General features: G+C 44.3%; 1 protein-coding gene across 1 annotated transcript in view; it reads left to right on the top strand.

Moving 5' to 3' along the window:
• Positions 1–20183: 20183 nt before the first annotated feature.
• Positions 20184–27432, top strand: part of RNF126 (ring finger protein 126) — a 46845-nt gene continuing 39596 nt past the window's right edge. Inside the window, exon 1 of the mRNA XM_040417517.1 lies at positions 20184–20298. Within this exon, the coding sequence (XP_040273451.1) occupies positions 20224–20298 (75 nt within the window). The 5' untranslated portion in view covers positions 20184–20223. The remainder of the gene's footprint in view (positions 20299–27432) is intronic.

Below are 27432 nucleotides of genomic sequence, written 5' to 3'. Positions count from 1 at the left end.
AGCACCTCGTAGACATTATCAAGTTCCAACTGCAATACCCTGCGATGCTTGAGTGATGGTGGGAGACTGTACTCATCTCTTTGAAGATCCAGTGATGGCAAAACATCATTTCTTCCCAGAGAGCTATTTTTTTTTTTCATTTAAGGAGTGCACTACTCCTTTATGTCCCTAAATAGTAGACAGGTTGTTCCTTCTTAACATGCTGTTAGTGGAGCCCATAGGGCTCGTTTATTATTTTCAATTGTTTCTTTGCATACCTTGATCCTTTTGTTTGTTTCCCTAGGGGATCTCGCAGACCCTCCTTTTTCTCTCTCTCTGGCCTGGGGGGCGAGCTGACTGGGACGGGCACCCTGAGCCTATTACCTCTGATTATATCAACTTTTCGATTGCCCGGACAGGTATAGGATGATTACACCACACCAGCTCTCTACACCCACAACCACCATAAATCTCTGAAGGTTTTTTATCCTGGGATGTTTTAGAACTCAATTGCCCCATAAAATATAAAAGAGTCCTCTCACACCTTCATAAATTCAAACCACACCTGGTCCTCTTATAGGAGACCCACTGGAAGAAAGGTGACCCCTGTGTCTCGCGGGCACCATGAATAGCAGAATGCCTTTCTGCATCATAACACACTAATTCCAGGGACGTGGCCATCTTACTTAACAAATCTATGGATTACCACATCCATGATTCTTATAGTGACCCTGATGCCCGATTCCTCTATTTGAACATCTCAGTCAACAGTCGCCGCTACTCCATAATTAATGTTTACGCTCCCAACACACCCAATGTGTATTTCTTTTCTAAAACGTACCAGTTCCTATTGACCAAAACATTACACACTGTAGTTGGGGGAAGGGGGGGGGGGAGGCTGATTATAACATGACAATGGATCCATCTCTAGACAGTTCGACTCCCTCTTCCCATGACGTGGCCTCTTCATGGATTGCCTCGATGACTACAGATAAACAACTGTGTGACCCCTGGCGTTTGTTGAACCCACCACGCGTGATTACACTTTTTATTCTAATGTTCACGATTCCTACTCCAGGATTGATAATTTCCTGATCTCCTCCACCCTGATATTGCAGCTGTCACTATACACATTACTGTTTCTGACCACTCCCCCATTACCATAGATCTTAATATCACCTGAGCCACCAGCAGAAATTGGCACTTCCCATCTTTTTTTTTTTTTTTTTACTCTGACTACTTCTGTCAATTTCTTATAACAACCTGGACGAAATTATGTGAATGATAACCTTCCTCAAATAGAAGATACCAGTCTTTTCTGGAGCACTTCAAAAGGCAGGTCATGAGAGGCCACATTTTATCATACGTAGCACATAGAAACCAGATACAATCTTCCAAATACAACTCTCTCTACACCACCTTAACAGATGCACCTGCCTGTCATATCTTTGCCCCTACATCAGCCACTAAAAAAAACAATACCTGGAGGCTTGGCAATGGCTAGATACCTTCCTTTTCGGCCAGGCACAATGGCCCTGTGATTTAGTTAAAAATCTATATCCCTGATAGGGCAACAAACATGGCAAACTACTAGCCTCCCTGACCAAACCCCCAACCCAAAAGCCACTCACAGAATCCTAAAACTCAAACTACCCACTACCGGAGACTATACTACCAACCCAACTTTAATCCAGCAAGAATTTACTCACTATTATAAGACATTCTTCGATGCCCCTGTTCTTAATGCCCAGAGGATGTGGGACTTCCTTAACTGTTGTGGGGGGTTAGCTCTTATCCGGGGATCATTCACACAATGATCTTCATCCACCGCAGGATTAGGGGCCAAACATTGCATTTATTTTGAAATTCTTTGCATACAGGACAGCCCAGTTATACACCACTGGGTAGGGTGAGGTTCCCACGTACACCAAAACAAAATAAATACCTGCCCAGCTGGGCCCTGACTAAACAGAGGTATTCCCTGACTCACCTCTAAGTACATGCTGCTTTTCCCTCCTTGTAGTCCTCCAGCCCCTAGGCTGTGCAAATAAAAAGTCCCTTGGGGAAGCTGGGCTCTCTAGTCTGCCCGACTAGGACCCTGCGACCCATTCCCAGGCGTCGCTCTGTGCTCCCCAAGTCCTCCAGCCCCCAGGCTGTGAAAAAACAGGATCTCACTTTTCTTTGACTGACAGTCTGGGCTGTGTTGTTATCCCCAGACCGATTGTACACCTGGTGGAATAGGGGTGTGGACCGCACTATCCACCCCTTCCTTGCCAGTCACCTCTGTGAGATCTGTCACTATCTCACACTGTCTACACATTACCAAAACATTCCCTGGAACAGCAGACCCAACTATCTCAACCTATTTCTAGTGAAGAAATTGAACAAGTCATTTCCTATCTATTGAATCAAAAATCTTCTGGCCCAGAAGGGCTATCCAGAGAACACTACAAATTATTAAAACCACATATCTTACCCACCTTATAATGCTTATACAGTCTCATTTATATGCAAGATATCTCCATTCCGTTTCACAAATCCCACACCATACTTATTCGGAAACCTGGCAAAGATTTAACTGTGGTGCCAATTTTTTTGCTCAACCAAGAATACAAAATTCTCACAAAGATTTCGGCCAATTGTTTGCAGGCCCTTCGCCCCTCTATACTTATCACATCCCAAATTGAATTATTACAAAACAGTCATTCCTCCAAGGCCATCGGACAAGCGATCGATGCTTTAGGGTTTGCTCAAATTAAAACAAGTTTCCACTGCTCCTTAGTCTAGACACTGAAAAAGCATTTGACACGGTACCGTGGACATTCTTAAATATACCCCTTACACTCTGTGGATTTGGCTCACTTTTGTTAATTTCCTCCACCATATCCAATCGCAGACACAGACTTTGATTACCATCAATGGTTTGAATTCTTCAGCTTACATCGTGGAGCCAGACAGGGTTGACCCTTTTCCCCCCTTTTATTTAACCTTTGTGTCTTATACATTCGGATTCTCACATCCTGTATTTTCTCTCTAATCCTCGCCAGATATTATGCCTGACACTAGATCTAATAGCCAAGTACAAACCCTCATTGAGATATAAGATCGACCTGGATAATCTGAAGCACTGCTGCTACGAGGTCCTGTACCTCTGTCCTGGGCCGGGATATTCCCATTAAATGGTCTCATACCTTCATAAAGGTGTTACAATTCCCAAAAACCCAAACAAACTATACTCTGTCACGTAGGGGTGGGAAGAGTGCAGCCCTGATCTCCACCCGCACCTCTGTCCCTACCTACTTGCACAGCCCGTGCTAACTGATGGAATACAACTTGGCGGCGGTCCCTAGCTTAGATACATACAGGGGCCTAAAGAGTACTATAATAACACGTAACAGAGTCAGGGAAGCAAAGGTCAAAGCCAGGAGGTCACGCAGGTACACAAGGGAAAACACAATAGCAAGGTCAACAAAAACCGAAGTCAGAAGCCGAGAGATCACGTCAATTCCAAGGAGGTAACAAGGTCGAGGTCAGAAACAAAGCCAAGGTCCAAACACAATAGCAAGGTAACAATAGGAATGCTGGTGAAGGTAGAAAGACCAATGACAGGCAACCTGTGGTCAGCAGGCTGCCTGTTTAAATAGCCCAGACTGGTGAGTCACATGACGTGGCCAGCATCACGTGACTCGCATAACACAGCCCAACATAGCTGAGCGCTGATCATCATTATTGGCGATGAGCTCTCCTGCTGCTTGTTGTATAGGGACGGAGGACGCCGGCCACGCATGCCTCCCGCCCCCTGGAGACGAGGACGCCGCCCGCGTCCTTACTCCATTATGCGCGCGGTACAATGGATATTTGCCTTTACAACCTAGCAACCTATGTCAGGTCCCTCATTGATTGGGTACATAATAGCTCTACTTCCACCGACACTCTTTTAGATGCCCAGTTTACTAAACTGCACTCTCTTCTATCTCTTCCACCCCCCCCTCCCCCCCCCCCGGAAGGACTCACAGAGGAGATTCGACTCAACCCTTTCTTGTCCAGCGCAATCTTGGCACACTATTAGATGTCAAGCTTAGCTGCCGTCCCACACATGTACATTGTTGCAGTTTTTTGGTAACCCTCAATTTCCAGCAAACATTTTTGGAGGGTGGTGGGTGGACTTGACTTGGTAAAGGCTGACGGTCTTACCCTGCTCCCTTTTGGAGAATTCTTGGAAAGGTTTAACCTCCCCTCCCAGGTTATATTACCCTTCCTACAAGATTCTAGTTATGGTGTAAAAATTATTCGTGACACCAGGAAAAACACAACTCAGAACTTAAGGCAAGGGCTACACGGTGACACTGATCAGGCGACACCTGTCGCGGCCAGGATCGCTGAGCAGTGGTGATCCCATAGAAAGGTAAAACAATTTTCTCCAATTCTCACATGGATATATCCTCTTGGACGCAAAACTTCCACTCAAAGATACTGTAGTTACACTATATAAGGCATATATAAGCATCTTATTGGGACATGGCAGATAAAGCGGACATCTCACCATTTAGGAATTTCCTTATCGGAAGAATCCCTAATTCTTCATGCCCCGAATGTGCACAACTGGAAACAAATCTATATGATTGTTTTTAGGTGTGCCCTAAAACCCAAGAGTTCTGGAAGAGTGTTGAATCATTCGCCCTTATCCACCTGGTCAATTTTGTTCCCCTTACATTTTCACCTTGTACCCTTGGACGATCTTTGGTCATCTAGATTTTCAAGTCTAGCACAGCACTTCAGAGACAAATAAATTGTTTATTTTATCCAGTGTGGCCTGTAAAACGATATTACAGGAATGACTTTCCCCCCCAGGCCCCACCGTTTAGATTATTTCTGCAAAAACTGTCCCACTTATTCTGAATGGACTGGGTAGAAACTGCTCAGCATAAAGAAACAAATGTTGAAAAATTGTTTACTTTATGGGAACAATTTATCGAGATTCTGCCTTCTCGAACCAAGACACAATTACTCACTTGCCTTCAATACATAAATTGGTACTTGACCCAAATGGTTGAGGGAGCACCACCGATTAGATAATGACTTTACCATAAAGGATAAGGAGGGTTCCCCCTCTTCCTTCTGAATTTCCCTGCCACCACTGTTGTTCTGTATGGCGGTCCTCATGGGATGCTCCGCACGCCCCTTCCCTTATCTTCCACCCCCCACCTTTCCTCTTTTCCTACCCTGTTTTCCAATGCTTAAAAGTTTTCCAAGCTAACCAGCAGTTTTCACCCTTTTGCTTGTCTGTCAACCCACACAGCATTGATGTACCTATATGTATATATTACCTTAAAGAGGAGCTGACACCACAAAATGCAATACAATCTGACAGCACCATCTTATAGAGCAGGAGAAGCCAAGCAGATTGATATATATTTCTGTGGGAAAAGATTCTGTAAAACCTGTAATTTAGACATTTATATCTTTGCTTTTTTTCCACCTCCTGTGAAGAGCTATGGGTACAGACCTGAGGTCTAATCAGTGATTGATAGCATTGTGTGTATAAGTGTACATACAGAGATAGCTGTCACTGATAACATCTCCCTCCTGTACTGATAGTTGTTAGAAAAAGTAAACATATAAATTACAGGTTTTACTCTTTCTACAAAACTACAGGTAAAACTCGAAAAATTAGAATATTGTGCAAAATTCATTTATTTCAGTGATGCAACTTAAAAGGTGAAACTAACATATGAGATAGACTCATTACATGCAAAGTGAGATATTTCAAGCCTTTATATGTTATAACTTGGATGATTATGGCTTACAGCTTATGAAACCCCAAAGTCACAATTTTGAGGTACCCTTTGCTCAAGGGGTATGGACTAATTAGCTGACTAGAGTGTGACACTATGAGCCTAGAATATTGAACCTTTTCACAAAACTCTAATTTTAAGCTGCATTAATGCAATTCCTTTTAATTTGCATTACTGAAATAAATGGACTTTTGCACAATATTCTAATTATTCGAGTTTCACCTGTATATATAAATCTGCTCAGCTCCTCCTGCTCTATAAGATGTCTCTTTCAGATAGCATTGTATTTTGTGGTGACAGGTCCACGTAAGTCATGTAACTATAGTCTTAATGAACATCCTAACTTTTATGTACCTCTGTTCATTTTTCATGAATGTCATTCTTTCTTTGTCTACTATTGCTTGGAAACATAATATAAACATTTTTTTTTTTTAAACGCCAGTGTTTTTTTTTTTAAATCTAACCTTACTCTTGTTTTTCCAACTCAGCATTTTTCAAAACATCATATTCATACTAGTGTAATCTATGCACAACTCTCAGAGACAACATTCATTGTTGCATTTCTTCTAAACAGTATTTTGGCATCAAGACTTCCTGGCATCGACTCCAGACACTTCACTTGATACTCTCGACAACAACTGTCACCAATGGCTTAAGAAGACAGAAGAGCAAGTCATTGAGATGCAGAGCCAATTGCTAGAAAGTCTGCATCGGCATGCTAGATTATGCATGCTGACAAATTAACAATACTGTCTACTATACTTGCTTTTGCAAGTCTTTTGTTGTTCCTACAAGAAAGGGAAACGTCCAAAATGATTGCTGCCTTCACTGACTTATTCACAGTTCACAAGTCTGCACAACATTTTGATTCATCTTAAGAATCCCAAGCAGATGGTTCAAGCATCTTGCATGAAAAGTTTTTGTTTGTTTTTTTAGTTACACGTTTACCTACTAGAATGTTTTTTTTTTTATATACAAACCACAACAACTCCTGGTTGAGTTGAATTGGTAAGCATAGTAAAAACAAACTATTTGCCAAGAATTCAGCATCCTCGTGGGTTTTCAGTAGTTGTTAAAGAACCACCCCACACTGCTTTCTTATAAAAGGCAGGCAGTCTGTATTGTTCCGATTCTGGGAATTAAACATTTGCAATTTTGAAAGCTCTTAATTGGCGATTACTCAGGAGGAAGAGGGCGTGTTTAAGTCTGGAGAAAGCCGATTGGTTGGGGTGAGGCTGCGCGTTCTCGAGATGAGCCGAATGAATTCTGGGTAGTTAGGGAGGGAGGTCTTAGCCTCAGGGTAAGGGCATCGGCGGCCATCTAGAGGAGATAGTCAGAAAGAAGTCTTGTGAGGACAGTTGCTATGGACGGAATCTTATTAAACAAGTGGTATGTGAACACAATAATTAGTGATTATGGATTATCACCGCAGCAGCAACAACATATATGAAAATTTAATTTTGAGTGAAAATATGAAAGTTATCTTTAAAAATAAATGAGCCAGAGCTTGTGAAAAATAACAATGTCGTTTTACTCACCTCCACACATTCCTTGCTGCTGCCATTCTGATACTGCGCCTCTGGTTTGACACACTGGACTGCTAGTGCTTCCACTCAGTAACTCACAGGCTAAGGCAGCCAACCGCTAAGGCCAGTGTGTCACGGATGATGTTGCAGATAGCTGGAAGTTATGGATAAACATCCGACTGGCTTGATCCCAAACTAAGGAGCATAAAGGTGACCCCTATAAAACCCTAAGAGCTCACCCTGACTGCTAAGCACATACAAGGGTCTCAGAGGTAGACAATTGCATGCCCTCGTACCTAGACTGTGTAACACCTGAAAACCCTATAATAGTGAGGGGACACGACCACCGGCTCCCTGCACTTAATACGGAGGGAGTCAGGGTCACCTAGAATCAAGCCAGCAAGGAAACACAATACATGAAAGGACTTATCTGAACAAGCAGTAACAGAAGTCTCCAGCAGTGAACACTTCAATCCAGGAAGTAGTATAAACCACAAAGTGAAGCAGTATGGGAGGGAATATAAAGGGAGGCAATTAGTGTAAATAGGTGACAGCTGGGAGAAGGAAAGGAGATGACAAAGTGAAACCAAAACAAAGAACATCATGCAAGAGGTACAGAAGAACGTCTGCCAGACCTTCTCAGAGAGCTGACGGTGACACAGTGTCCCTGTGTCCAGAGGTCACTGCTGCAGCAGGAAGTGAAATAGTGGAGAACCAGGCAGCCTTGAAACAAAGAAGAGCAGATTTGAACATAGTGGGGGCTATTTATCAAGCGGAACACTTTTGAAATGTCAGGGAGAAGGCGAGTGTGGTATGTCTGTTGAGCCGATTTAAGCCAGAATTATCAACTGCAACTTTTTAAAACCTTACTCCGGTAACAGAGTGGCTAGACAGTGGAGTAATATCTGAAGACAGGATTGTCAGACTTGGATAACCTTTGCGCCGCAATCTGTGACAGATATATGCCAGAAAACTAATGTGTATATCACTTAGTAAATAACCCCCAACGTCTTTAAAAGAGGTTTTCTGGTTTGCACCAATATCCATTGAAACAAAAAATATAAAGGTAGCTGTAACTGTGTAGTTTATTTTTTACCTTTATTGCTCTCTTCTGTTCTGGGCTGTGGTCACATGACCATGTCCATGCTGCTCTATCCTATTTCCTGTTATGTTATGTTCATTGGCGTGTCAAAGCAGCAGCAAGAGCAGTGATACGAGAGTGTCTAGCTGGGTGGAGGAACCTATAGTGTTGTTCGGGGCGGCGCTGGAACTGTGGCATAGAAAGATGTGCATCACGGGTTGGATGCAGGAACAGAAAGTACTACATATAGGATGGAAACCAACCAGAGAGATTTGTTTGCCTGGTAAAAGCAGGTCAGGAGGGTCTAAATTGAAAAAAAAAACATGGATGTATATGAGGTAAGCAACTACATGATCATACAGTCAGGTCCATAAATATTGGGACATCAACACAATTCTAACATTTTTGGCTCTATACACCACCACAATGGATTTGAAATGAAATGAAGATGTGCTTTAACTGCAGACTGTCATCTTTAATTTGAGGGTATTTACATCCAAATCAGGTGAACGGTGTAGGAATTACAACAGTTTGCATATGTGCCTCCCACTTGTTAAGGGACCAAAAGTAATGGGACAGAATAATAATCATAAATCAAACTTTCACTTTTTAATAATTGGTTGCAAATCCTTTGCAGTCAATTACAGCCTGAAGTCTGGGACGCATAGACATCACCAGACGCTGGGTTTCATCCCTGTACAGTTCCTGTTTGTTCTTGAGGCATTTTCCCTTCAGTTTTGTCTTCAGCAAGTGAAATTGCATGCTCAGTTGGATTCAGGTCAGGTGATTGACTTGGCCATTGCATAACATTCCACTTCTTTCCCTTAAAAAACTCTTTGGTTGCTTTTGCAGTATGCTTTGGGTCATTGTCCATATGCACTGTGAAGCGCTGTCCAATGAGTTCTGAAGCATTTGGCTGAATATGAGCAGATAATATTGCCCGAAACACTTCAGAATTCATCCTGCTGCTTTTATCAGCAGTCACATCTTCAATACATACAAGAGAACCAGTTCCATTGGCAGCCATACAGGCCCACGCCATGACACTACCACCACCATGCTTCACTGATGAGGTGGTATGCTTAGGATCATGAGCAGTTCCTTTCCTTCTCCATACTCTTCTCTTCCCATCACTCTGGTACAAGTTGATCTTGGTCTCATCTGTCCATAGGATGTTGTTCCAGAACTGTGAAGGCTTTTTTAGATGTCGTTTGGCAAACTCTAATCTGGCCTTCCTGTTTTTGAAGCTCACCAATGGTTTACATCTTGTGGTGAACCCTCTGTATTCACTCTGGTGAAGTCTTCTCTTGATTGTTGACTTTGACACACATACACCTACCTCCTGGAGAGTGTTCTTGATCTGGCCAACTGTTGTGAAGGGTGTTTTCTTCACCAGGGAAAGAATTCTTCGGTCATCCACCACAGTTGTTTTCTGTGGTCTTCTGGGTCTTTTGGTGTTGCTGAGCTCACCGGTGCGTTCCTTCTTTTTAAGACTGTTCCAAACAGGTTTTTTTTGGCCACGCCTAATGTTTTTGCTATCTCTCTGATGGGTTTGTTTTGTTTTTTCAACCTAATGATGGCTTGCTTCACTGAAAGTGACAGCTCTTTGGATCTCATCTTGAGAGTTGACAGCAACAGATTCCAAATGCAAATAGCAGACTGGAAATGAACTCTGGACCTTTTATCTGCTCATTGTAATTGGGATAATGAGGGAATAACACACACCTGGCCATGGAACAGCTGAGATGCCGATTGTCCCATTACTTTTGGTCCCTTAACAAGTGGGAGGCACATATGCAAACTGTTGTAATTCCTACACCGTTCACCTGATTTGGATGTAAATACCCTCAAATTAAAGCTGACAGTCTGCAGTTAAAGCACATCTTGTTCGTTTCATTTCAAATCCATTGTGGTGCTGTATAGAGCCAACAATTTTAGAATTGTGTCGATGTCCCAATATTTATGGACCTGACTGTATCTATTAAAAAACAATAGTCATCTCGGAAAACCCCTTTAATCCTTTAAAAACCTGCCTAGGACCTTAAGGGGTTGTCTGACTTCAGCAAATTGCATTTATCATGTAGAGAAAGTTAATACAAGGCACTTACTAATGTATTGTGATTGTCCATATTGCCTCCTTTGCTGGATAGATTTATTTTTCCATCACATTATACACTGCTCGTTTCAATGGTTACGACCACCCTGCAATCAAGCAGTGGTGGTCGTGCATGCACACTATAGAAAAAAGCGGCAGCCTATGTGTGCTCCCTCAGTCCGGCCACCAAATAGGCCGGCGCTTTTTCCTATAGTGTGCAAGCACGACCACCATTGATGGATTGCAGGGTGGTCGTAACTAGGGATGAGCGAATCGACTTTGGATAAAACAGCCAAAGTCGATTCGCATAATACTTTGTTTGAATACTGTGCAGAGCGAGCGCTTCGTACAGTATTAAAATGTATTGGCTCCTATGAGCCAAAGTTATTACTTCGCGAAGTCTCGCGAGACTTTGCATAGTAACTTCATAAATCAATTTCTACTGTAAAAAAACATTTCCCGAACTCGGGTTCAGTTCCAAGTAGTACATTGGAACTGAACCCGAGTTCGGGAAATGTTTTTTTACAGTAGAAATTGATTTATGAAGTTATTATGCAAAGTCTCGCAAGACTTTGCAAAGTAAAAACTTTGGCTCATAGGAGCCAATACATTCTAATACTGTACGGAGCTCTCGCTCTGCACAGTATTCAAACAAAGTATTATGCGAATCAACTTTGGGTGTTTCATCCGAAGTCGATTCACTCATCCCTGATCGTAACCATGGAAACAAGCAGTGTATAATGTGATGGAAAAATGACTCCAGTCAGCAAAGGAGGCAATATGGATAATATCAATATATTAGTAAGTGTCTTATATTAACTTTCTCTACATAATAATTGCGTTTTGCTGACGTGAGACAATCCCTTTAGGTCTCCTGCACATGAACGTGTGCGCTCCGTGGCCGTATTGCAGACCGCATTTGTGGATCCGCAATACACGGGCACCGTTCCATTTGCCTTCCGCATCACGGATGCGGACCCATTCATTTCAATGGGTCCACAAATCCGGAGATGCGGAATGGTGCGGAAAGGAACCCCACGGAAGCACTACGGAGTGCTTCCGTGGGGTTTCATCCCGTACTTCCGTTCCTATCCATGTCCTATATTTTTGCGGAACAGCCGGATCGCAGACCCATTAAAGTGAATGGGTCCGCGATCTGCTGTGGATGCCCCACGGACAGTGTCCGTGCATTATGGCCTGCATACTTAACTACTCCATGTTTCTTTGGTCCTCTATGTTGGTTCTCTCATGTTCCAGACTGTTTACATCAGCACTGCATGGGCATGGTCACATACTCTGCTGCAGCCAATAACTAGCTTCAGCGATGACATGGCCACATGCAGAGGACCGGAGCTGCAGGGAGCAGGTAGGTATGAATCTACTATATACAGAGGCAGGCTGCAGGCATTAGATAATACGTCATTATTCCTGGAGAACCCTTTTATCCCCAGGCCATAACCTTTTTATTTTTCCATTCACATAGCTGCATCAGGGGTTGTTTTTTGAGGGACAAGTTGTACTTTCTAATGGCACCATATACTATTGCTTACAATGTATTGGTTAAAAAGTCTTAAGATGGGTCTTAAAAGGAGCAGGAGCTGCCACAGGACATCATATCTGGAGGACACGAAACCTGAACTTAAGTGTGGAGGTGCAGACCTTTTTATTGTTTCCGGTTGCTTGTCAGCAGGGTTGAACTGGCCATAGATCCTACCGGGAAGATTTCTGGTGGGCTGATGCCCAGGGCCTGCCTGAGTGCTCTTTTTTGGCCACCGGCCAGGTACATAACGATCTGGTGCTCCCAGCATTAATTACACTGGGAGTGCCAAGTACTTATGCACCTGGTCCGCGGTCGGAGATCCCCCTCCTGTATTCAACTGTATCACTGTCCCGAGGATGGTGATGCAGTTGAATGTTGTGGCGGTGGACAAGAGGTGATGATTCACTGCCCATCTGTTCACCTTCATATGCCTGAGACCTATGAGGCAGTGAATCAGTGTAGGAGGTCGTAGAGCAATTATGTAATTGTGACCAATCCAAAACATTGGGGTGAACTGGGGTGAAATCGGAAAAAACGCAATTCCACAACAGTTTGATAGGTTTCGTTTCAATAGAGTTGTCGATACAGTAAAACTGACCTGTTACCTTCATTCTCCAGGTGAGCATAGTTACAGTGATAACACATTTTTATAGTTTTTGTGTTTTAACATTTAATTCTTTGTGTGTTATTAGTTTAAGCAGACTGTGATTGTCTATTGTTGTGACTTAGATGAAGATCAGATCACATTTTATGACCAATTTGTGCAGAAATCCATATCATTCCAAAGGGTTCACATACTTTTTCTTGCAACTGTATATTTTAATAGTATAGGTGTTTTTGGACACTTTTGATCATTTTACTTAAATTTATTTTTATTTTTAATATTGGATAGGGAAGGTTATTTGAATTTTTTCATTTAAAATTTATTTTAAAAATATTTTTACATTTCTTAAAAGGTTCTACAGGAATAATATTTTTTTTGCAAGTACGGTACTCCCAGCTTGTCTCTGTAAACAGAAAATTCATACTTACCTGCTCTTTGCCTCTCCGGTCCTACGCACTGCCTCCCACATGTCCATGTTCCAGCCCCTGCATGGCATTTACATCCGCTGTAGCATGGCCATGGTATCATGCTCCGCAGCAGACAACGACTGGTTTCAGAGGGAATGTGACCACAAGCAGCATGTTATCGCTGAAGCCAGTCACTGGCTGCAGAGTAGCATGTGACCATGGCCATGCTAAGGCAGATGTAAACACCACACTGGGACCGGAACATGGACATGCAGAAGGCAGCGAGGAGGACCAGAGCAGGTAGGGCAGGCTTGGGGCACATGTAAAAAAATCATTATTCCTGGAAAACCACATGCGATTATTAGCACACTTCTCTCGTAGACTGCATTTATTTAAGAATGCAGTCTATGGGAGATTCAATATATTCCTATCCACTTGCAGGCCTCCATAGGAATAAACCTGTGGTAGGCATGGTAGCCTAGAGCAGGTTATTCAGTATAGATATAAGCTCCACACACAGAAATACACACACTTAGGCCTCTTTCACACGGACGTCATGTTTTTTGGCCGGATAAGATGCGGGTGCATTGCGGGAAAATGCACGATTTTTCCGCGCGAGTGCAAAACATTGTAATGCGTTTTGCACGCGCGTGAGAAAAATCGCCATGTTTGGTACCCAGACCCGAACCCGGACTTCTTCACAGAAGTTCGGGTTTCGGTTAGGTGTTGTGTAGACTGTATTATTTTCCCTTATAACATGGTTATAAGGGAAGATAATAGCATTCTTAATACAGAATGCTTAGTAAAATAGGGCTGGAGGGGTTAAATTTTTTTTTTTTACTATTTAACTCACCTTAATCCACTTGTGCGCGCAGCCCGGCTTCTTTTCTGTCTTCATCTGTGAGGAAAAGGACCTGTGGTGACGTCACTGTGCTCATCACATGGTCCATCACAATGTCGATGGATCATGTGACGGACCATGTGATGAGCGCCGTGACGTCACCACAGGTCATTTTCATCCTGCTCAGCAAAGAAGAATTAAGAAGAGAAGCCGAGCTATGCATTCTGTATTAAGAATGTACTATGCATTCTGTATTAGGAATGCTATTATATTCCCTTATAACTATGTTATAAGGGAAAATAATAATGATCGGGTCCCCATCCCGATCATCTCCTAGCAACCGTGAGTGAAAATCGCACCGCATCCGCACTTGCTTGAGGATGCTTGCGATTTTCACGCAGCCCCATTCACTTCTATGGGGCCTGCGTTGCGTGGAAAACTGACAAAGAGGAGCATGCTGCGATTTTCACGCAACGCACAAATTTTACGTGAAAATCAACGCTCATGTGCACAGCCCCGTAAAAATGAATAGGTCCGGATTCAGTGCGGAAGCTTTCACCCGCGCGGAAAACTCGCCCGTGTGAAAGGGGCCTTACACTCCTTGGCATGCTATCAATGAGGTTATTAATTATTGTCTGTGGAATGTTCTTCCACGCTGAATGCACTTAGACTAGCAAATCATCAAGATCCGCTGCTGGTAGTTTCCTTTGCAATTACTAAACAATGACATTATACTCGATGGGAGGCAAGTCCAGAGACGCTGAACGTGATGTTTAGGCCACACAGCCTGCTCGTATTAACACAAGCAACATGCAGCCTGGTGTTGTCTGGAAAAACGGCTCCTGGGACACTTTGGAAAAATGGCCGTAACACTGGTTCCATGACCAAATCAATGTAAAGCCAACCTGTTAGTGTACCTGAAATGAAGACTAGAGGGGTCTGGCTACCATTCATTATGCCACCCCACACCATAATGCCTTGTGTAGAAGTGGCGTAATGTTCCCTTGTGAAGACCTCTTCATGGTGTTGCCCACGTGGTTTCCAGCCCAATCTCTGGTTTTCATTGCATCTGAGACAAAAGCAGAACTCATCCCTGAAGAGGATAGACTTCCACTACAGCCTCAATTGCCGTCATGCAATTTTTGAGGTTTCATATGACTAAAAAAAACCTTTTCTTTTCAAATTTGAAGATCTTAGTGATACCTGCTACTACCTCAATTTGCATAACCTTCTTGGTGTAAAAATAAAGTCAGGGGCAGGCTCGAAATTTAAAGTGGTCCCATTTTGTGGCTGGGCCACCGATACCACAGTGCAGCATAAAATACTACCCTAGCAGAACCAAATACCACAGTGCAGCACAAAATACCTACCCAGAAGCTGTCCCTCTGCGGTGGCCAGTGCCATCTGCCACTTTTTGAAGAGGTTTGATGCAGGCAACAGCATAGAGCCTATGTCAGGATGCTACCTGGTCTTTCCGCACTACAAAACATGCAGGAGAATACAGCCTCCTCTTATGTAGACGTTCTCTTTCCTCATATTCTTCATTAGGACCAGACTGTACTGATGACTTCTTTCAACCACATCCTGTCTCTGCAGAGTTTGGTACACAGACATCTTAGATTCCTCACTTTCATCATTCCCACCCTGCCACCCTCAATGTGCAAACTGCATTCCCCAATGCCCCAAATACTGCCAGTAATAATAATGCCCCCTATAGTGCCTCTAGTAATAAAAGGGCCCCTATAATTCCCCTAGTAATGTCACCCCACTGCCCTCAGTAATGTTGCCCATGGTCAAGCAACCAAGAAAAAAAAAAACTAATACTCACCTGAGTCCTATTCCCCGACACAGTCTGTGATTCAGGCCTCTTCTAGCTTACTGAGTAAAAAGCTCTGCAACCTGACACAGGTGGTTGTGAGGACATCACTTCAATGTTTTGGATTGGTCACAATTACATAATTACTCCACGATCTCCTACACTGATTCACTGCCTCATAGGTCTCAGGCCTATGAAGGTGAACAGATGGGCAATGAATCCTTACCTCCTGTCCACCGTCACCACATTCAACTGCATCATCATCCTCGGGACAGTGATACAGTTGAATACAGGAGGGGGATCTCCGACCACCAGAAAATCTTCCCACCAGAAATCTTCCCGGGAGGATCTAAGGCCAGTTCAACCCTGCTGACAAGCAACCGGAAACAATAAAAAGGTCTGCACCTCCACACTTCAGTTCAGGTTTCGTGTCCTCCAGATATGATGTCCTGTGGCATCTCCTGCTCCTTTTAAGACCCATCTTAAGAGTTCACACTTAGATGCTGGAGAAGGTCAGGATTTATTAACCGTAAGAGGACCTATCCCTTTGGTGCATAAGTCTCTTGTTGAGCTTCCTATCATTAAAGCTTATCTATCCACTCTCTTTTCCCATTCCCTCATCTGCTCTGGTTGAAGCTATTGTGTCCATCAAAGACAGCTTTGGTCTAGTCCAACCTTTCATAGCCTTGGCTAAGGTTGGGTCTGTGGTTTCGAGTATCCAAGATGGCCGCCGCCGGTGAATATATCTACTGGGCATGCACACACTCACAACTGGTAACCTCCATCTGTACTTTCACTAAAAATTGCTGGCACATCACAGAGTCATAAAACTAGATGCAGCAGAATTAGTATTACAAAAGAAAATGTAGAGGTTATAGGTCTTCTTTAACCTTTTGACAACATGTATAGCACATGTTGTCTCTTTTAAGATGGCGTCCGCATACAGCAGACACCAGAGGCTAATTTCTGTGATCAACGATAATGCCAAACGCAGACATTTAACCTCTTAAATGTGGTGGTCAATTGCAACCATGGCATTTCAGAATGCTTTCCCTGAGGATGCTGTGCTCCCAGGACCCGGGCAGCTTTCCCAAGCAGAGACCGGGGAAGCTGTTCATTGGTATATATTTTACAGGTATATTCCTTTGGAGTTCAGATATTTAGATCCGCACTGCCGATATCCCGAACCAGAAATACAAAGCAGCTGGGAAGACCAAGTTCCTCCTCTCCACACGAGCACACAATAACTGCAAGCTGCCCGCGTTGCCTTTCTCTCTCCTGGTTTCCTCCTCCTGTAATCCCTCTCAGAGACAAACCAGAGAAGATCCAAGATAGTGAAGTACTGCAACACTAGGTTCAGCCAAGGATATTTATTATATATACAGGATATTATGAAATGAGCAATAAAACACAAAACCGGAATAAGGTTGTACAACACAAATAGAACGCAAGTGTCAAAAATGAATGGATGAATAGTTCCTAGATGGGACAAACCCAGGCACTCAGCATATACACAGATATAATACAAAAATGTATATCCAAAAATATATCTTTAATAAAATCGATAAAACAAATAAATAGATGCATAAATTGGCAAAGACAAACACAACCACATGGAGATGGCACAAAACACGTTGTCCCATCTAGGAGCTATTACAGGATATTATATAAAACATGCATGTAATAAAGCCAGATGTCCTGGCAAGCCTGACCCAGGTTTCGCAACGCTTTTTCAAGGGCCTTCTTACAGTTTGCAGTGATTGTGGAGAGGAGGAACTTGGTCTTCCTGCTGCTTTGGATTTCTGGTTCAAGGTATTGGCAGCGCGGATCTAAATATCTGAAACTTGTTTGTGGTGAAGGTGGCCAACTTCTATAGATCCTGCAGCGCCAAAAAACAGTGGGCTGTGGACAATATGGTTTTTTATTCTTTCATATTCCTTTGGAGGCCTGTAGGTGGCAGTGCTGCATAAAAATGTAGTGAATTCTAATGATTGCTTATTCATGTTTCTCTAGTCTAGGGGGTCTTAAAAAGGGTAATAAACAAGTAAAATAAAGTTTTTTTTAAAAAAAATGTTTAATTTTTTTTAAATAAATCAAGTTCTAAGAATAAAAAGCATAACAATTCAAATTACCCCCTTTTCCCAGTTTAAAAATAAATAAATAGATATCACTTGTATGGCTGTGTCCCATACTATTAAAATATAACCGCATTCATCCCATAGGGTGAACGCCGTAATGGAAAATACATTTTAATGGCCAATTTGCAGATTTTTCCTTGCTTCACCGCCCCCCCAAAAAATTTATAAAATCTGATCAAAAAGTCTGACACGCTCCAAAATGATATCAATAAAATTGTCAGATCTCCCAGCAAAAAATGAGCTTTCAGAAACCTTCATAGACGTAAATATAAAAAAGTTATGGAGTATGCAAAGAATAAAAAATTCCAAAAGTTTTAATTTTTGGAGTATTAAAGGAGTTATCCAATGATTTTTATCCGTGCGACGGGGAGATGTAGTGGCGGCTGTGCTGGTGCCGGGGAGCCAAGTAAGGACAACCTATGTGACTGGCCCGGGCGTATGTGGGGAGGCATTTAAGGGGTTGGATAACCTGTTATCGGAGGTCCTTCCTCCCAGCAGCGGTTAGGATTTATAACCACCACTATTCCCAGAAATCCAGTAGTGAATTTTTAAAGGGAATCTGTCATCATTGCCATGTGTAATAAAATACCTCATCTCCTGCAGTGGTTTTCTTTCTTCTCTTCATGCTTTCATTTTGTATTATGCAAATGAACCCTGAAGGTGCCCAGAGGGATGTTATTCTTCACCCTCTGAGCCCAGTAATGCCCCCTGCGGTGCCTAGCCCGCCTTAGTTTATAGCCCAAGCACACCTCCTCGTTATGAACTATCGTCCCACAGCCTAGTTTAACGGCACTGCCCCCTCTGCTACGTCAACTAATTTATTCAAGCTACGCACCTGGAATCTTCATTTCGTCCGCCAGAAATCTTGCGCAGGTGCAGTACCGTCTACTGCCTTCGCCTGTGCAATCCAATAGCTCCTTAGGGCAACAGCCTCAAAAGTGTCACTGGGCATGCGCCGAGCCCAGTGACCTCTTCTTATCGCTGTTGCCCTCAGGAGCTATTGGATCGCACAGGCGCAGGCAGTAGACGGTACTGCACCTGCGCAAGATTTCCGGCGGACGAAATGAAGATTCCAGGTGCGTAGCTTGAATGAATTAGCGGATGTAGCAGAGGGGGCAGTGCCGTTAAACTAGGCTGTGGGACGATACTGCATAACGAGGAGGCGTGCTTGGGCTCTAAACTAAGGCGGGCTAGGCACTACAGGGGGCGTTACTGGGCTCAGAGGGTGAAGAATAACGTCCCTCTGGGCACCTTCAGGGTTCATTTGCATAACACAAAGATCGCTTTTTTTAGGCTAGGTCTACACGATGAGATTTGTCGCACGACAGATAGGGCACAACTACACTGCAACATTTGTCGCACAACAATTTTTATAATGGCAGTCTATGGTGTCGCACTGCAACATGCTGCGACTGCAACGCGACAGTCGCTGAAAATTCCATCTTGAATGGATTTTTTGCGACTGTCGCGTCGCAGTATGACACCATAGACTGTCATTATAAAAATTGTCACGCAACAAATGTCGTCGTGTAGACCTAGCCTTAACGAAATAAAACCATGAAGAGAAGAAAGAAGTCCACTGCAGGAGATGAGGTATTTTATTAAACATGGCAATGGTGAGACCTTAATATGGTCAAACCAGGTGACAGATTCCCTTTAAGTACATTCTGTGTTATGTTTTTCTTGTATTTTACTCTTTAATTTCTAATTACTCTTATTTTTGCTCCTGTTATGCCAAAATTTCCCTACTGAGGGACAATAAAGGGATTTTCTTTCTTTTCTTCTTCTTTAAGGTAACGACTCAGATTTACCCCATAGTGAACACTGTAAAAACAAAACCCATAAAACTGTGGCACAATTGCATTTTTTCCCAATCCCCCCCATTTGATTTTTTTTCCAGTTTCCCACTACATTGCATACAATATTAAATGGTGCCATTACAAAGTACAACTTGTACCTCAAAAAACAAGCTCTCGTGCAGATATGTGAAGGGGGGAAAAAAATAAAAAAAGTTATGGCTCCAGGAAAGCAGAGAGTAAAAAATAAGAATGGAAAATCCCTGCATCATGAAGGGGTTAAGTGGCAAGCGCCATAGAAGATATTAGGCGCCTCTTACTCCAGAACCTGATGCCATACTTCTTATGTAACACTATCCTCCTGTGGTATTTTAGAACATGGCTGCACAAGGTGGGTTAGGGTGCCACAGGTTACCTCCTATTAGGCAATAGTATAACCTCTAGCTGCTAGACACATGGTGAAACCGCTCCTCTAACCCTGCCCTTTCACTGACCCCTTTACTAGCCGGCATTTTCTAGACCACGCATTTTTGACCCTTCTTGCTCGCCGTCCAGAGGTCGCAGCGTGTTGACGTAACTGTGCGTCATCTCCAGGGCAGCGGAAAATGGCGGAGGCTCTACCGGAGGCCGGGCGGTTCTTCTGTCATAGCTGTTCGGCCGAGATTAGTCCTCGTCTGCCGGTAAGAAGGGAGGCGGAGAGCGGGAAACAAGAATCTTCAGACTGTGAACGATCTTAGGGGAAGCGAGCGGAGATGGTAATGGCTCCTGTGCGGGAGGACATGGCAGAGGGGAGCGCTGACTCCAGCTCCTCCACCGCGCCCCGTCTCACCTCGTATCACCCCGGATCGCACACGGACGCCGTTCGAGCCTGCGGCTGCTCAGCGGCATTACCGTGAGACGCCGGGGATCGGCGCTTCGTCTCCTTTCTTGCTGTTTGTAGGTCCACATGTCTGTTAGGCACAGCTGTTTCCATGACTACAGCTATGTCTATAGGTAATTACAGGGCTCGTCCTCCTGGTTAGGGGTGAACCCTATGGAGCCTGCTTGTATTACTGCATACCCCCAAGGAGTGGTGCACATAGGGGCACATTATTTTATAATAAGGCACGCTACTAACTCCACCTAGTCCTCTTAGTGCTGCCACACAGTAGTGATGCCCCCATTAGTGCCCCACACAGTAATGGCCCTACACAAGTGATGCCCCCATTAGTGCCCCACACAGTAATGCCCCTTTAATGGCCCCACACAGTAGTGATACCCCCATTAGTCCCCCACACAGTAATGGTCCTACACAATAGTGGTGCCCCACACAGTAGTGATACCCCCATTAGTCCCCCACACAGTAATGGCCCTACACAATAGTGGTGCCCCACACAGTAGTGATGCCCCCATTAGTGCCCCACACAGTAATGCCCCTTTAATGGCCCCACACAGTAGTGATACCCCCATTAGTCCCCCACACAGTAATGGCCCTACACAATAGTGGTGCCCCACACAGTAGTGATACCCCCATTAGTCCCCCACACAGTAATGGCCCTACACAATAGTGGTGCCCCACACAGTAGTGATGCCCCCATTAGTGCCCCACACAGTAATGCCCCTTTAATGGCCCCACACAGTAGTGATGCCCCCATTAGTGCCCCACACAGTAATGGCCCTACACAGTAGTGATGCCCCCATTAGTGCCCCACACAGTAGTGATGCCCCCATTAGTGCCCCACACAGAAATGCCCCTTTAATGGCCCCACACAGTAGTGATGCCCCCATTAGTCCCCCACACTGTAATGCTCCCCTTAAAAGGGTTTTCCGAGGTTTTAATCCAGGCTGAACTAGATGGACAGATGTCTTTTTTTCTTTTCTTTTAGCCTCATAAACGATGTTATTATCTGATCGTTGGGTGTCTGGCACCCGGACCCCCGCTGATCAGCTGTTTTGAGAAGGCACTTGCCCTCCTGTGAGCGCCGCTGCCTTCTTGCAGCCCACCAATCACAGCGCCGTACATTGTATAGCATCTGTGCTTGGTATTGCGCTCGGCCTCATTCACGTCTACGGGGCTGAGCTGCTCCTAGGCCACGTGAATAATGAACGGGTTGTCACTGGCCTCGGGAAAGCTGAGAGAACACCTTGGCACTACTGCTCGCACCACTGCCTTCTCGAACAGCTGATTGGTGGGAGTCCCGTGTGTCAGACCCCCACTGTTCAGATACCAATGACCTATCCAGAGGAAACCTCATCAGTATTAAAATCTCAGAAAACCCCATTAATACCCCCACACAGTAGTATTGCCCCTGTTGTATTAATAAAGTAAAACAGTAATTGTCACCCAGCCCTGTTCCCCTGATGAATGAAGCACATCTGGCTTCCCCAGCTGTAGACACTATGGGACAGATCCCTGCCTTACCATTGTATTCAGCTGCAGGACAGCCTCTAAAATCCAGGACTCTCCTGCTGGATCCAGGATGGTTGGGAGATACGGTATTACTTCACATCCTGGAGGTGGACGTCTGAGAGGCCCCATTATAAGTCAGCCATCCAGTACCACGTCGTTTTCTGCTTCTGATGTAACCACACGTATGTGAACCTCTGTTCTGCGCAGGCATCGGCCATTTCTTCATAACTGACGAGAATAATGCTGTGTATCCGTCAGGATGCAGTGGATTCCCAAGAGCAGACGTATCACACAGATCCGGTCAATCAGAAGTGGACCAGTTCACACGTAGGTTAGACTTGACTGGTTCACTGGAGGTTGTGAATAAACCAGCTGGGCCTATGAATGCAAGAGGCGGATTTCCTAGTGAAATTTCAGACTAGCGTCTTGCATGGAGTGAAGCGAGTGTTTAGAGCCTCGGTTATACTATTATAGTACAAAGAACCAGGAAAAGTACTGCTCGCCGTCGTCATCGCAGCGGTGATCAGGTGTGACTACAAGAAGCTGTCTCATTCACTTCTATAGGACGGCTCTGTAGTATACGGAGGTGTCCCATAGAGGTGAATGGGACGGCTGAGATGTAGTTACACCTACTCACCACTGTGATGTTAACAGCGAGCAGGTAAAGAATGAAGGGAAGGCTGCGCGTGGAGCGTTCCCTTCAACCAGCTGATTGGCGGGGTTCAGACCCCCACGAACAGATATTGATGACCTATCCCGAAGATAGGTCATTAATATTAAAGTCCCATAAAACCCCCTTAAGCGATGGCTTATCCTCAGGATAAACCATCGCTATCTTATTGGCAGGATCAACTTCCCGCATCCCCTCCAATCTGCTGTTTTGTGTAACTCTGTCAACATTGTAGTGAACAGTGCTTTTCACTTCAGCACTGCTCCACTAGCGAATCTGGCAGTCTAATGGATGAATCTGGATTTGGACAATACCAGGAGAACGTTACCTCCCCGACTGCATTGTGCCAACTGTAAAGTTTGGTGGAGGAGGGATAACGCTGTTTGTTTTTCCTGGGGTTGTCCTAGGCACCTTACTTCCAGTAATGGGAGATCTTAATTCTTCAGCATACCAAGACATTTTGGACAATTGCCCAGACAGTTTGGGGAAGGCCCCTTTTCTGTTCCAACATTACTGTGCCCCATCTCTACAAAGCGGGGTCCATAAAGGCATGGTTGGATGAGTTTGGTGTGGAACAACTTGACTGGCCTGCACATAGTGCCCATCAAACACCTTTGCAATCATCTAGAATGGAGACTGTGAGCCAGACCCTCTTGTCCAACATCAGCGTCTGACCTCACAAACGTTCTTCTGGATGAATGGGCAAAAATTCCCACAGACCGTCTCCAAAATCTTGTAGAAAGCCTTCCCAGAATTGTGGAAGATGTTTTAGCTGCAAAGGGGGGACAATTCTGTATTAAAATTTTCTCATCTCAGACAATGAGAGCATATCGCTAGGATATGCCCCCATTGTCTTATAGGTGCGGTGCCACCGCACCTATATCGAGAACGAACCCCCGAAAATGGAGAGCGCACTGCGCACGTGCAGCCGCCCTCTATTCATTTCTATGGGGCCGCCGAAAATTGCCGAGTGCTGGCTCGGTCCTCCAGCCACAGCACTCCCCGCTCTGTTCTCGATATAGATGCAGGTCACAGAGGTGGGACCCGCACCTATCAGACAATGGGGGCATATCCTAGCGATATGCCCCCATTGTCTAAGATGGGAATACCCTTTTATTGCCTATGTATTTAGAATGGGATGTCAGAAAAGCTGCTGTAGGTGTCCAAATACTTTTGTCCATATAGTGTATAATGTTAACTTCTCAGCAATATTCTTGCAGTGTAATTTATTTTATCCCTGCTCAGTTTGAACACTTTCATTGTGAGCAGCAGATTCACAATGACCGTCTGTACTATGTGTGTGCTGTTTGCAGAATCTCCAGTGTATCCTATAAAATGTAGCTTCACACTTCTAGCTTCTGCATGAAGAGCTGTCAAGGAGAAGCCTATCACAAGCAGGAGACGGGGGTGAAGCTGAATCACATAGGATACAAGAAGACTCTGCATTAAGTTAGGGGACAGCAGTTCTAATGAACTCCATCCTCTCTGATGAGAAGCGATGAGCTTCATTATGGAAATCGTAGCAGAAAGAAATAAGGAACCAAGGGGGGGAACAATCCGTTCAGCCACTATACACATACGAGAAAAGTTGGCTGAACCTGTAACTTTGGCGGGACCCACTGATTATCTAAAAGAGGACCTGTCCTGATGTAACTACTTGCATTCCCATGTAACCCTTCTAGAGCATCTACTGTAGTAGCCAAAAGTTTTGAGACTAAGGCTACTTTCACACTAGCGTTTAGGTTTCCGGTATTGAGTTCCGTCATAGGGTCTCAATAGTCAATACCGGAAAAAAAAAAACGCTTCAGTTTTGTCCCCATTCTCTGTCAATGGGGACAAAACTGAACTGAAGGGAACTGAATGTTCCAAAATGCATTCCGTTCTGTTTGGTTGTGTTCTCATACCGGAGAGCAAACCGCAACATGTTGTAGTTTGCTTTCCATCCTGGGATGCGGAGCAAGACGGATCCGGCATGACCCCCAATGCAAGTCAATGGGGACAGATCCGTTTTCTCTGACACAAAAGATTTATAACTTATATTGACAAATACATCAAGTTTATGTAGGCTCAGTATTTCATGGGTTGACCCTTCTTTTTCAAGACTTTTGCAATTCTGACATGCTCAGTATCAGCAGTGCTTCATGGATTTTTGTGTTTGTTTGTCCACCCACTTATTGATAATTGACCACAGGTTCTCAATGGGATTAAGATATGTAGAGTTTCCTGGCTATGGACTTAAAATTTTCAATGTTTTGTTCACCGAACCACTTAGTTATCACTTTAGCTTTGTGACATGGTGCTCTATCATGCTGGCAAAACCATGGCTCGTCACCATATTGCCCCTGGATCCTTGGAAGAAGCTGCTCCTGGGGGAGGTTTTGACACCATTCTTCATTGATGGCAGTGTTCTTAGGCAAAATGGTGAGTAACGCCAGTTGTTTGGATGAGAAGTAACCCCACACATGAATGGTTTCAGCTCTCACCTTTTCTTCTCCGGACAATCGTTTTTCCAGATGTCCCAAACAGTCTGAAGGTGGTTTCATCAGAAAAAACCTTTACCCCAGTCTTCTGCAGTCCAGTCCCTGTACCTCGTGCAGAACATCAGTCTGTCCTTGAAGTTGCTGCCCTTCCTGACACCAGGCCATCCTCCAAAAACCTTTGTCTCACCGTTTATTAATTTATTTTATTCACTTCATTATGGAAATCATAGCAGAACAAAATAAGGAGCCGGGCAAGGTGGCGAGCAATCCATACAGCCACTATACATATAAGAAATTTGGCTGAACCTGTCAATTTTGGCGGGGCTAATCGATAATCTTAAAGAGGACCTGTCAACCTCTCCTGAAACGAGTGTTTTAATAACTTCTGCGCGTTCAGATTCGTTCGCACCTGCCTGCACTGTTCCTGAGCAAGCTCTGCACTGGTGGTGACCTGATCCCATAGTTGAATCCTCTTTAGGAGACAGTCCTGGCACTTTCTGGACTTTCTTGGGCACAATGAAGCCTTCTTCATAGCAATTAAACCTCTGTCCTTGAGGTTCTTGATGATCTGATAAATGGTTGATTTAGATGCAATCTTATGGTGAGTTTACACGTGCAGATATTTGGGCAGATTATCGGGGAGCGAACGTTCCTGCGAAGCGCCCGTTCTTCAGGTGAAACTGTTAGTGCTTGAAAGTAAATGATGTCTTCTGAGCAGCAGATTGTGTGGTCTAAACAGCGATCTGCTTCCCAGGACAAGCGATCGCAATAGAGATTCTTCGTCCACATCCTTTGGAGTTGATCACTGGATGTAAATGCAGGGCTTCACACCGTGTAAACCTACCATTACAAACAGCGTCCTTGCTTGTGAAGCCCCTTTGATGCAAAGCAATGATGATGGCATGTGTTTCCTTGGAGGTAACCATGGTTAACAGAGGAAGATGATGGGTGATTTCAAGCACTTTCCCCACCCCCCCACCTCCCCTTTAAAGCCACCAGTTAGGGCTGAAACGATTACTCGGTTGAATCAAGTAATTGGACACAAAAAAATCCTCAATGCAAATTTTTTTTCATTGAGGATTTGTTTGTGTCCCGGAGCAAGAGTAAACCGCTTGCTATTACTCACCGCTCTGTGGTCACCCGTAAGCGTGCACTATGACCCGACGCTGTGTGACGTCAGGACGACAGTGCAGCACACTGAGAATAAGATGGAGGAGCTGTGGAGCAGCGCCCCTACAGGAAAGGTAAGTACTGGCACTGGTGACATGGCTAGAAAGGGGAGATGGGGGCAAGCCGGTGGCACGGAGGGGGCAAGCCGGTGGCATTGGGGGGGGGGGGGGCTGATGAGTTTTTAGAGAGAAAAAAACGTTCTTTTAATTTGTTATTAGAGTACTCGATTAATCGTTGGATTAATCGATAACATAGTCAGCATAACAGAGTGATATCAGCTGCCTTGTCCTTGTTAACACTTTCCTCTGTGCTAATAAGAAGATCACTGAAATGATGTTAGCAGGTCATTTTGTGGCGGGGCTGAAATGCAGTGGAATTGTTTTTTTTTGTGTGATTAAGTTAATGTTCGTGGCAAGGACTGACTTTGCAATTAATTTCAATTCAACACTCTTCATAACAACCTAGATTAATGCAGATTGCCATCAGAAACCTGAAGCCACAAAGTCTGTGAAAACCAACGTTTGTGTCTCAGAACCTTTGTCCACGACTGTATTCCTATGAGCCGTGTTGTGCCATTCCTCTATTGTTCCTTCTAGAGGTTTGTGAGTGAATTGCCACCTGGTTGTTACCAGTTGGGGTGTGCCCCTGCACAATATGACACCGGCATCGCTAATTGGATAGTATCGGACTGTGCAGGGACCCCCCCCCCCCCCCCCCCCCCAAAAAAAAACAAAAAAAAAAACTGGTAACACCCAGGTGGACTTTTGCTGCAGACTGCTAATAATTCATAACCGTCTAGAAAAAATAAGGGGAATGGCAGAAAAATAAAATGTAAATGTTGAGGAGCTTGCCAGTTTAGCTAGGTTTTTGACAGTCTGACTAAACTGTGTAGTTATAGGGTACCACAGTGTGTACTATAAAAAAAAAAAATTACTGTGTAGAGTAACAGTCAGCTACACTATTCTGTAGAGCAAATAAAAATGTATAGTGACCAATGGAGACCAAACAAAGCGTTCTTTTCCTATGGATACATTGGAGGTGTCCGCCTTTGGCTTTCCCGGTGCATACGCCAAATGGGCACAGCAGCCTTGGTGAGAGTGCACCG

Source organism: Bufo bufo, chromosome 2 (genome assembly GCF_905171765.1).
Source record: "Bufo bufo chromosome 2, aBufBuf1.1, whole genome shotgun sequence".
NCBI lineage: Eukaryota > Metazoa > Chordata > Amphibia > Anura > Bufonidae > Bufo > Bufo bufo.
Note: the sequence above shows the minus strand (reverse complement) of the source record. Positions and strands in the feature narration are given on the sequence as shown.